The sequence below is a fragment of the Oratosquilla oratoria genome, chromosome 20 (assembly GCF_046742065.1).
Source record: "Oratosquilla oratoria isolate Oo_2021 chromosome 20, ASM4674206v1, whole genome shotgun sequence".
Classification (NCBI taxonomy): Eukaryota; Metazoa; Arthropoda; class Malacostraca; order Stomatopoda; family Squillidae; genus Oratosquilla; species Oratosquilla oratoria.
The window spans coordinates 49,127,482-49,139,944 of NC_134796.1; the positions used below are offsets into that span (position 1 = coordinate 49,127,482).

Below are 12,463 nucleotides of genomic sequence, written 5' to 3' on the forward strand. Positions count from 1 at the left end.
CAGCCCGAAGGGATTTCTCCCTACCCTCCTACCCCCGTCCCCCACCCTCTCCCTTCTACTGATGCATATTCCAGTCTTGGATCAGTGTTTCAGTGAGTTTTTTCATCATGTCTTCATATAGTGAAATGCCACTTTGATCTCCTGCAGTAGTTAGTATGTCTCTACCACAGTCCAGCTGATATGCCTGTCAGGTGACAGGTTGTATTTTATCAACACTCCCAAATCATTCTCCTCTTTTGCTTTTGTAATGGGTTCACCTATGTGGTCACTTTTTCCTACAGGGCAAAGGTAGTTCAGCGATGGTTATTAACAGATCACATCTTGTGGGAATGTAATCTCCTCTTACCAGGGTCACCTTTACCCACTGGGTCATTGAATTCTCCATTGCTATACTTGACAGGACATTACCCCAGGAATCTGCTTTGCTGCTTGCTTCCTATTCCTCCCAGTTGACCCTGCTGCAATTGAAATCTGCGGTAAGAGACTGTATTGCTACTTTGTTCAACTTTTCTGTAGGAAAATAGTATCCAATAACATTCCTTGATATTCAGCTTCATTCCAAGCTCTTGTCTTGGGGTGGAGGGACATGTGCCACCATGATGTCTTGTATATTCTGCAGATGAATGGGATAGCAATGGGAGAATGGTGGTGTGGATGATCCTATGATGCATGGAAGGGTATGGGTTGGGGGAGTATGTGTGAATGATATTTTGATGCAGCTCAAAGGGATTTTCCCCCCATCTCTTTCTGCAAGAAGGGATGGAGAGGGAGGGTTGCTGATTAAATGAAGCGGCCTTGTTGTGGATGTACTATCTTGCTACATTGCATCTGACCCAGGGGAAAGGGGGAGATGCAGGGATGACCTGTCATCTAGGAGCCAAGAAAAGAGGGAGAGGGGGGTGGTGAATGGGAGTTGGCTATGTGGGGATGAAATGGGAGTGGAATTATGCCTTTGACTTTGGCTACATCCCTTGTAAGGGGGAAAAAGCCCTTGGTATATGTATGTAAATATACCAAGGGGTTTTCCCTCTTACAAGGGAGGTAGCCAAAGTCAACCCATTTCCACCTATTTCATCCCCATATACTCCACTCTTTCCTTGGTTCCTCTTGGATGACCGGTCATCCCTGCATCTTGCCCACTGACCTGGATCAGAAGCAATGTAGCAAGACACGGCTTCATTTAATCTGCGACCTCCTTCTCCATCTCCTCATGCAGAAAAAGAGAAGATTGGGAGAAATTCCTTTGGCCTGCTTCAAAATGTCATCATGTATTCTCTCACCCCCATTCCATACATCACAGCATCATCCATACACACCCACTCTCCACTCAACCCTATCTTGTCTTCTTTCCTCAACAGACATCCCCCCTTTACCCCATCCATCCATCTCATCCTTGGTCAGCCCCTCATGTTCACTCCCTCCACACCTCTTTTAATCCGTCTTCACTCATTCTTTCCGTATGTCCAAACCACTCCAGTACTGTTTCATCAACCATATCTCTCAACTTCCTTTCTACCTCTGCTCTCCTTGTTTCTCACTTTATCCAGCCTAGTAACCCATTTCATTTCAAACAAATTTACTCTTGTGTTCCATGTTTCTGCCCCATACAGTGCTGTCTACATAATCACCCCCTTATACAATCTCCTTTTAAAATCCATCCTCATTACTTTCAAATCCCCAAGGCATTTACTTGCTTCTCTCAATCTACATTCTACCTCCACCTCAACTCCCTTTCCTGCCACATTCACCCCAATTATTAGAAAGCTATCCACTTCCTCCAGTCTTTCTCCCTCATTAATTTTTAATTTGCTGCCTTTGTCTCCCCTTGTAAATCTTGTCACCTTACTGTTACCCATATTTATCTTAACTTCCTTCTTTTGCATGCCTTCCCAAACTGTTCTTTTCTTAATCCCTCCTCTGATCCTGCTACAATTGCAGTGTCATCAACAAACAACTGGCTTATCTCCCATTTTCTTTAACCATCTCCAATCCCCAGCCCAGCCTTGTTTACACCTCACCACCCCATCCATGTATAAATTGAACAACCATGGCAACGTGACACATCCCTAGCAAAATCTCACATTTACCTCAAAGCTCTCTCTCCATTTCAAACACAGGCTCTACTACTCCATTTTAAACACCTACCTCACCTTGTATCTGCTCTCCTCTTGGCCTCCCTCACCTTGCATATTGCAAGATTCCAAATTTCTTCTTAGCAACCACACCTTTACCTTTTCATACTGCTATTTGCTGCCCCTCTCCATCTTTCTCATTCTGCATAGTGTCTTAGTGCACTTCCTCCTTGAAACATATCCATTCTTTCTATACCATTTCTCCTTTATCCTTTGCCACATCCCATACTTGTTTCAGCTTTGCCTGGTATTTCTTTTTTCTTTATTTATATGGCTTATAATGCGTTAATACCTATTTGGCTGTTGTAAAAGCCAGTTACTATAGCATCAATGTATACTAGTGATTTCTATCGTAACACAAAGTTCAATCTAGGAAGTTATAATTAACAGTGAAGGTAAATAATTGCAAGATATTCCATATTTTTATTTTGAAAATAATTGTACATTCAACCTTAGTGCCATTATCTGAAGGCACTCGTAACCTTTCATCACATTTACTTGACACTATCAAAATACCAGTGGGACCAATGGTAGGTGCCTGCCTGTGGTGGTTCTGCAAGATGGACAGTGGAGCTGCCATTTTCAGAACACATCTCCAACCCCCTCACCTCTATCAAGAGGTGCAGCCCTGAGGGGCTGACACTTGGTCTCTGGACTTGGCCTAGGATCTCTCCATCAACTTAACCTGTACTTCTTGCACTTGTTTCACACACAGCTGACGACCAACTGCTCCGATCCTACTACTTTCAGATGGTGATCCAGAAATAGTTCCACACCAATACAACACAGACACCATCCCAAAATTTCTTTCCAGAGAGATCGGCACAAGGGCCCAAGGACCACCATCAGCTACTGTGGGGCTGAGGTATATACCACTCAGTGAAACTTGAGGCAACAATTATTATTATCATTATTATAAAATACCAATAAAGGTCAGTACAGCACATTGTCAAACAAGTACCATTAAACATCTCAAGTTACACCACAAAATTTTTATCTTCTAAAATCAAAATCTAGAAACATTTAACAATAAACTGAAACAGATAATTTTGATGGAATAAATGGCAGAGAGGAAATAAAAGTTGATTTATGCATGCAAAACAGGGTATAATACTGCAAAAAACTCACATCCTGGACAAGTCAGGGATTACTAGTTAGGAGCAAATAGCATCATCCATCTGTTGGGATAACACGTGACAGCAGAGGTAAGATTTCCAGGAAACGAACAACAGTTCAAGGGAAATACGATTCAAATTGCTCTTCTAGTATGCTATTTATAAAGTGTATATGCCCACATCCAACACATGGGTTAATTTGCCATTAGACCCACTCATGCAAATAGGCAACTAGTTTTAGAGATAAGAAATTCAGGAGAAAAGAAAAGAAGAAAATATAAGCCTCAAGATATGAATGAAGATTCCCATCAAAACTGAAACATAAAACATTCCCAATGAACATAAAATAAACTAATACCCTCGTTAAGTAATTTTTAATATTCACATCAAATTAACCTTCAAGAAAATCTTGACATGCAAATTGGGACTATTTATTTATTTTTTATTTTTATTTTTTATTTTTTGTCCAAACAAATTTGTAGCACTTAAAATGAGAGCATGTCTAAGTCCATCAACACTGTGTGTACAAGAAACAGGTAAGAAAGTTGGACACAAAAGACACAATATCAGTAGAAATGTATTCACATGCTATGAATTTGACTCACCACAGGTGCCCAACCTATTATACTCACTTCTGACTTTGGAACTGGACTGTTCTTTCAAAACTGTAAACTATACAAGGATTATGCCAGTAAACGATACCCCATTCTCTCTCCCAAGATATCCCATGGCATACTTCCCAACATCAAACTCTAACAAAAGGGAACAATTTCCCATCAATAACATTTTCTACAACATATGGACGAAATACTTTAATAACATTGAAATACTGACAGTTTTAATGTAATTTTTGTGGAGCAAAGACTAGACTCCTGGCTAGTAAAGTGGCAGCGCACTGGGCGCGTAATCGAGGGGTTGGCAGGTTGAGCCTTGCCTGGGCCCATGAACTTCTGCTGTTTACTGAGGAGGTTACTGTTGTGGCTGGGCACCACAGTGGGGGGGTTGAGACTTGCCTTGGCTGACGTTCTGAGGAGAGTTTCAGACTGATGTTGGACTGAAACCTGGGAACTTTGTAATATCCCTGGGCACTGACTTCTTCAATGAATGAATTAATGAATGTATGAATGCATAATTATGTCCGTGTGTATGTGTGTGTGTTTTTACCTAATTGTAGTACAGTATATAGGAAAGGAACAACATTTGTTGGGTCCCATCTCCTATTCTCTAATTTTTTGTCATACCTAGCCTTAAATTCATGTATAGTTCCCATTTAATTTATATCCTTGATTTCCAATTATCACATTTAGATTTGAACTTGGGTATTGTTTGAGCTTGGGCTACATCCCTTCCTAAGCTATTCCAAGTATTTATGCATCTATATGGAAAACTGTATTTTTTTTTACATCCTTTAAACATGTTGCTTTCCTAATTTGCTTCCATGACCTCTTAAAGCCCATTTTTAATCAGGAGATCCGTTCTGTCAATGTAATCTATCCCCTTTAGTGACCCAAATATGTAATCATATCACCTCTTTCTCTCTGATCTTTGAAAATTGGCAGACACAGTCTTTCTTTGTATGCTTTATTTGCCAGGCTGGGGACCAGTTTGGTTGCTACTACTCTTGATCCTGCTTGTATCCTTCAGTGTGTGTCAGTACCATACTATTGATGCATATTCGCCTTGGACGGATCAGAGTGTGCGCTACATTCATTTACCTAGTTCTATGCTCATGGGGTCCTGTCTCCTAATCTCCAATTATTATACCTTTCTTTTTCATGTATGGTTCCAGCCTGTGTTACTTCTTCCCTTAAGCTATTCAAGAAACTTTTGAATTTTTTTTGACAGGTGGTCTTTTTGAGTAGATTAGCACCTCTTGAAGACCTCCAATCCCAGATCAAGAAATCTTCAATGTCATCTTTGTCCATCCTTTTCAATGCTCTGAACATTGCAATCGGGTTTCCTCTTTCTCTTATTCTTTATTGTTGGCAGGTCTAGTGTTTCCATCCCCTCCTTGTATGACTCACCTCCAAGGCTGGTAACCATCTTGGGCAATGCTCTTTGAATGTGTATTTACTTACAATTAAGTAAATATACAGATACAAACAAACACAAAGTTTTCCATATAGATGCATATGCAAATTTATAGCCAGGTATGATAATTGGAGAGTAAGAGTATATTTGCCAAATTTTGTTTGTGTGTTTGTTTACCTAATTGTATTATGCAGGAAAGGAGCAACGCTTGTTGGGTCCCATCTCCTATTATGTGTACTTACCTAGTTGTATTATATGGGAAGGGAAGCTATGCTTGTGGTGACCCGTCTTTGTATCTCGCAACATCTAGTTTGTTCTTAAATTCATGAATGGTGTTTGTGTGAAAGTAAGAGTGTGGTTATCTGCACAAGTGTATGTTTACCTAATGTTAATAAACGGAAAAAGGAGCTATGTTTATGGGGTTCCACCTCTTTCTCCAATTGTTATACCTTTATTAGTTTTGAATTCAACAATAGTATCTTCAATGCTATTTCAGGAGTTGATGCATCTGTTCATACACTTACGTTTCCTAACATCCTTCGGACATACATGTGTGTATTTACCTAATCTTGTGCAGGAAAAGAGCTATACTCGTGGGATCCTGCTTCATGTTCTCCATCATACTTGGATTGGAACTATGCTCGCATCCTGTCTATCTCCCATTTATCAAACTCCACCTTGAATTTATTCATGTTGTCCAACAATCATTTCTTCTGTACATGTCTTACAGGTCTAAGAATGTACTGGAACCCAGAGCTCAGTCTTACTTTTTAAGTATCTCCATTTCATATAACATAATTAAAAACTTACTGTATATATTGCACTTTGAGCATTAACCATTTCTATTAAGAGTAGGTTCCACCTGTCTGGGAAACTGAATTTAAGATCTCCCTGTCATTTTTATAAGATTTTTCCCCCCTATATTCTCTGCTCCTCAATGGATATTGTATCTGAATTTCTTTTGTCTTTGTGCACTTGTATCAGGTGATCAAATCTCCCCTTTTCTCTTCTTTCAAGGATGTCAGCCCCAATGTGATTTTATGAGTGAATGCATGTTTTTCAAAATATAACAATTCTCCATATTTGAATATGAAACAAGTTGTACCATCTGACCATACATTTAAAAATTATGAAACTGATAAAAGTAGATATAAAATCAACATGTATTGAAAAGCTAGTGACCAGCAACCCTTGTCTTCAGTTTAATAAATACTTAATTCACAGAACATTCTTACAACCAATATTTTAGTCCAAATATCAAAGTTCTTGTCACTTTTTCCTCATCAATTTGATTTTGCAGCACCTCTTGCTTTCCATGCATCCATGAGCTTCCAGGAGAAGATGAGAGTGAAAATATGTACCTGCATTGCTGCTAGAATAAAACCGTACCACAAAACGGCCAACGGGTAACCCTGCAATACAAACAAAATTTGAATTACATGAACGTTGTTTACATGCAAGCAACTACAGTAAGACTTTGTTAAAATGTATGAAAATTACTCTTCACTACTGGAGCATGCTTTCCATATTGTACCATAAACTGTTATAGTTTATAGTTCCACTTCACACGGGAAAAGGGGACAAGTGTGAGTGTAGTAGTTTCAGAGGGATCAGTTTGTTGAGTGTAGTTGGGAAGGGTTATAGGAGGGTTTTGATTGAGAGGACTAGGAGAGGAACAGAGGGAGTACTTGTGAGGAACATTATGCCAATGACAGGTAGGGGGTTGTGTGGATCAAATTTTTGTGGTAAGGCAGATATGTGAGAAAGCCTTAGGAAAAGGTAAGGATGTTTTTGGGCTTGTATGGCTTTGGAAAAGGCTTATGACAGGGTAGACAGGAAGGCACTGTGGATGGTATTGCAGATATATGGGATAGGAAGGGGGTTTGTTAAGAGGAGTCAAGAGTTTTTACGAGAGTCGTAGAGCCTGTGTTAGAATTAGAAAGGGAGAGTGATTGGTTTGAGGTAAAGGTGAGACTTTGCCAGGGATGTGTTATGTCACCTTGGCTGTTCAATTTATACATGGATGAGGTGGTGCGAGAGGTAAATGCAAGGGTAATGGGCCAGGGATTGGAGATGGTGATCCTCTTTGATACAAGTCAAAGTCTCCTGAGTAGCTGATGCCTAATGTATGATAATTCAATGATGCACCACAATACTCGTGATGTGAAATATAAAGTTACAGCTGTATTACTCCTTTTCTTTTACTCTGAATATTAATAACCCCAGGAAATATGATCAGGCCAATTCACAGAATATGGAGGTCACTCAGCTACAACTACAAAATAAATATAATCAAGACACCTATGCCAGGATACTCATATACCCACTCATGTCTCATGATTCGTATGTAGGCGTCCTTGTATGGAAAGGGTTAAAGAAAATGGAGAAAAATGGGAGATAAGCCAGTTGTAGTAGGATCAGAGGAGGGAATAACCCCTTCCATATGACGATGCCTATGTAGGCATCGTGAGGTGTGTGATATATGAGGATGCCGGTATTAGAGTCTTGATTATATTTATTTTGTAGTTGTTGTTGTGTAACCCCCATATTCTGTGAACTGGCTTGACCATATTTTCTGTGGTTATTAATATTCAGAGTGAAAGAGAAGAAATAATACAACTGTAACTTTATGTATTATAATGCGAGTATTATGGTGCATCATCCATCGTATATTAGGCAGCTGATGCTGCCTGCGAGAATTTGACTCGTATTGAAGAGGTTTGCCATCTCCAATCCCCGGCCCATTTCCCTCTAGCACCACCCCATCTATGTAGAAATTGAACAGCCAAGGCAACATAACACATCCCTGACAAAGTCCCCCACACTCTCCATTTCTAATTCTAACACAGGCTCTACTATTGTAAAAACTCGACTACTCTTAACAGCTTTCCTCCTATCCCATATATCTGCAATACCTCCCACAGTAGGAAGGTGATGAGATGTACAAGGGGAGAGAATGACAGCAAATTTGGGTGCCAACGTGACAGGAAGGGGAAGAGTGGAGGTAGATTGAAAGAAGCAAGTGAATGCTGTGGGAGATTAAAAGTGTAACAAGAAATAGACTTTTGGGAATGGATGCTAAGAGGGTGATTGTGCCAACAGCACTGTATGGGGGGAGAAACGTGGAACATAAGAGAAGAATATTTGAGATAAAATGCCTCAGAAGTATGGTAGGGGTTACTAGGCTGGATAGTGAGAAATGAGGAGGTAAGGATTAGAGCGGGGGTGGAAATCGAGTTGGGAGATGAAAAAGGATTGGGATGTTTGGACACACGGAAAGAATAAATGATGAAAGATTAGTGAAAGAGGTGTGTAAGGCAGAGCTGGGGAGAACGAATATGAGGGGACAACCAAGGATGAGATTGATGGATGGGGTTAAAGGGGTGGAAAGAGGCGAATATCTGTTGAGGACAGAAGGGAGAATACTGACGTTAGGGGTGAATGGTTGTGTATGGACAATCCTGTGATGTATGGAAGGGAGTCGGTGAGGGATGGGGAGGAGGGTGAGGGAGTATGTGTGAATGATATTTTGATGCAGCCCGAAGGTATTTCTCCCAGTCTTCCCATTTTTTTTGCACAAGGGGATGGAGAGGGGTGGTTGGCAATTACATAAAGTGGTCTTGCTGTGGATCTGCTGTGTCTTACAAAATTGCTTATGACCCAGGGTAGTGGGCAAGATGCAGGGATTACCTGTTATCCAGGAGTAGCCAAGAAAAGAAGGAGGGAGGGATGGTGAATGGGAGTAGTATGTGGGGATGAAATGGGTGGGGGCCTTTGACTTTGGTTACCTCCATTGTAAGGGGGGAAAAAGTTGTTGGCATATGTATGTATCATAAACTGTGACCAAACTGAGGGTGGTGCACATATCCATTTGTTTCTCTAAGGATGTTCAATGTACTTAGTTAAAAAAAGGAAAGGGCTTTTGGTACATACATATACCAATGGCTTTTTCCCTCTTACAAGGGAGGTAGCCAAAGTCAAAGGCATAAATCCACTCACACATATTTCATCTCCACATACTTCACTCCCATTCAACACCCCTCCCTCCGTCTTTTCTTGGCTCCTCCTGGATGACGGGTCATCCCTACATCTCGCCCACTGCCCTGGGTCAGAAGCAATGTAGCAAGACACAGCACATCCACAGCAAGGTCACTTTATTTAATCGGTGACCTCCTCTCTCCTTCCCTCAGGTAGAAAAAGAGAAGACTGAGAAATCCCTTCAGGCTGCATCAAAATATCATTCACACATTCCCCTAATCCCCCCACCCACTCTCATTATCACAGCATCATCCATACACAACCATTCTCTACTCACCCCTATCTTCTGTCTTTTCCCTTCCTCAACAGACATTTCCCTCTTTCCCAATGCCCCTTTTACCCCATCCATCCAACTCATCCTTGGTCTCCCTCTCATCTTCACTTCCTCCACTTCTGACTTCCACACCTTTCTTCACTCATTCTTTCCATGTGTCCAAACCATCCCAATACTCTTTCATGAACCCTATCCCTTTCCACCCTGCTCTCCTCCTTACTTCCTGGTTTTTCATTCTATCCAGAGTAGTAACCCCTACCATACTTCTCGTGCATTTCATCTCACACACAACTTCCTCTCTTATGTTCCACATTTCTGACCCATACAGTGGTGTTGGCACAATCACCTCTTCGCATCCATTCCCAAACTATTTCTCATTACACTTATTCATCCCCCAAGGCATTTATTTGCTTCTCTCAATCTACATTCTACCTCCACTCCATTTCCTGCTACATTTGCACCCAAATACCTAAAGCTATCCATTTCCTCCAGTCTCTCTCCCTTAATACTCGTGTCCAATTTGCTGTCATCCTCTCCCCTTGTACATCTCATCACCTTTTGCTCACATTTATCTTCAACTTCCTTCTTTCGCACACCTTCCCAAACATCGTCACTAACTTCCTTAAACCCTCCTCTGATCCTAATACAAGCACAAGTACCCCCTGCATGACAAAGTAGTCTTACCTGCCACATCTGGAGTCCTTGTGGATCTTCATCAGTACAGTACTTCCAAAATTCAGTGAAGAATACCATGGATGCAAGAAGAATGGGCACAGTAGAGAACAAGTTTATGAGACCAAAATATATCTGGCATAAGAAAAGTAATAATAATAAATAAATACATAAACATATAACAAAATAGAAATGTAAATATCAAATATACAATATTGGACTGCACACACTTGTATTAGAATATAAATGGAGATGCAAGTGAAGATGTCAGGTGAAAAATGAGGAATAAAATGAGAATTAATGCTTCAGTGTTTTGACTTGCAAGGTCTTGATCATAAAATTGACAACAGTTAAAACAATGTTATCATGTGTGGGTGTGGTTTTTCATGATCCCTAAGAGAGCTATTTCCTAAATGACACTCCACAGCTAGACATATGGAACCTTCTCATGGTTAATGTCAATGTTTAAATTTATATATGCAGGTTCTATAATTTCTCATGTTCCAGTTCAAAAGTTGTCTACCTATCAATGAGGAGATAGTAGTGGTAATACTAAAGTATCAACAAAAAGATCTAGAAAAAATTTTTAGTAATTCATGTTGACAGACATGAGCCTATGCTGGAACAATATTGTGATGATAAAGGATGAATAGAGAATGACAAACTATGGAAGCTGTATACATATATCCAATAACATTAACTGCAGCGAAGGTTTTACTTGTCTACAGCCACAGGCTAATTAACCATTAATGATGACAGAGGCCATGCTACAGACTCAATTTGGAATAGGTATTCTATGCATCATGAAAGATGACTACACATGTATACAAGACAACATTAACTGTTGTCAACTTTGTGATGATGATCCTATGTGTCAAAACATCATAATTCTCCCTTTATTCTTTTTCCTCCACTCTCATTTGACCTCTAGTTATTTAACAACTGCAAATATGACATACTTTTCCATATCACAGTTTCTGTTACTCTATCTTAGCACCTATCAAAACTAAAAAATTTAAACAAGTAAACAATTTCTGTTCAACTTACCTGAAGAAGTCTAACCTTGTTTTTTCTTATGGCTGAAAGACCAAGAAAACTTGCCACTGACCCGCACACCCAAATATACTCCCATTTCAAAGGCTGAAAAAGGACAACATAAAAATGAATCTACATTATCTACACTCATCAATGAAGGGAGGAGGAAAAGAAAAGCCTCTGTGTATATGAGATCAAGTGTTTAAAGAAGTATTTACCTGACTGTAGTATACTAGAGGAGCAACGCTCATTGGGTCCTGTCTATTCTCTTTCTATTATACCTAGCCTCAAATTCATGTACAGGTCCAACTTAATCTATATCCTTGATTTCCAATTACCATATTTAGATTTGAACTCATGTATTATTTGGGCTTGGGCTATATCACCTAAGCTATTCCAATTATTTGTGCATCTATACAGAAAATGGTATTTCTATGGTGAGTTGAGTGCTCTTGCTGTGTAGTGACAAGCATGTCCAGTGATGGAAGCTCTGGTCCCACCCTGCGCAAGCTAGGTCACGTGCTTGCTGCCCTGGGAGATGATTGGCTGAGACCCTGAACTGCGACCCAAGCTACCCCATGCATGGGTTGCCCAGGTCGGAGGTGCGTCATTACACTTCGAAAAAGCATGCACACTAGTCACACACCATGAATGCAGTATGTTTGCAGCCTCAAAGTAACTTCCAAACCCCGTCCTCTTACATACATACATATACCAAAGGCTTTTTCACCCTTACACAGGGGGTAGCCAAAAAGAAAAAGGCATAGAAAATACTCCAACCCATTTCATTTCCCATATATTCCACTCCCCTCCACCTTCCTCCCTCCCTCCTATCTTGGCACCTCCTGGATGATGGGTCATCCCTGCATCCTGTGTTCTTATAAACGGGTTCTTATAAACCCGTCCTCTTAGTTCGCAAATAACCATTTCACTCCGCACACACAAGTAACTGACAAATAAAGTAAGACAGAGCCCCTGTGTTTCATTTTGCCTTGATCACGCATTACCATGGTGGCGGTGGAATAGAGGCGATACATTCTATATATGTACTCATTCTAAACTCGGTGCACATATTTACAAAAAATAAATAGCACTGTTAGGACCACTCGGTGAATGCAAAAAGAGCAATATTTTTTGGGGGGAACTAATATGTCACCCAGGCATAA

General features: G+C 40.3%; 1 protein-coding gene across 3 annotated transcripts in view; it reads right to left on the minus strand.

The window, feature by feature from the left end:
- Window positions 1–2,540: 2,540 nt before the first annotated feature.
- The window catches only part of jagn (jagunal), a 30,349-nt gene continuing 20,426 nt past the window's right edge, over window positions 2,541–12,463 (minus strand). For all 3 annotated transcript variants that reach the window (XM_076204087.1, XM_076204086.1, XM_076204085.1), the window contains 3 exons: window positions 11,310–11,402; window positions 10,275–10,397; window positions 2,541–6,690 (listed from right to left, as the gene is read on the minus strand). In XM_076204087.1, coding sequence (XP_076060202.1) covers window positions 6,562–6,690; window positions 10,275–10,397; window positions 11,310–11,402 — 345 coding nt within the window. In that variant the 3' untranslated portion in view covers window positions 2,541–6,561. The remainder of the gene's footprint in view (window positions 6,691–10,274; window positions 10,398–11,309; window positions 11,403–12,463) is intronic.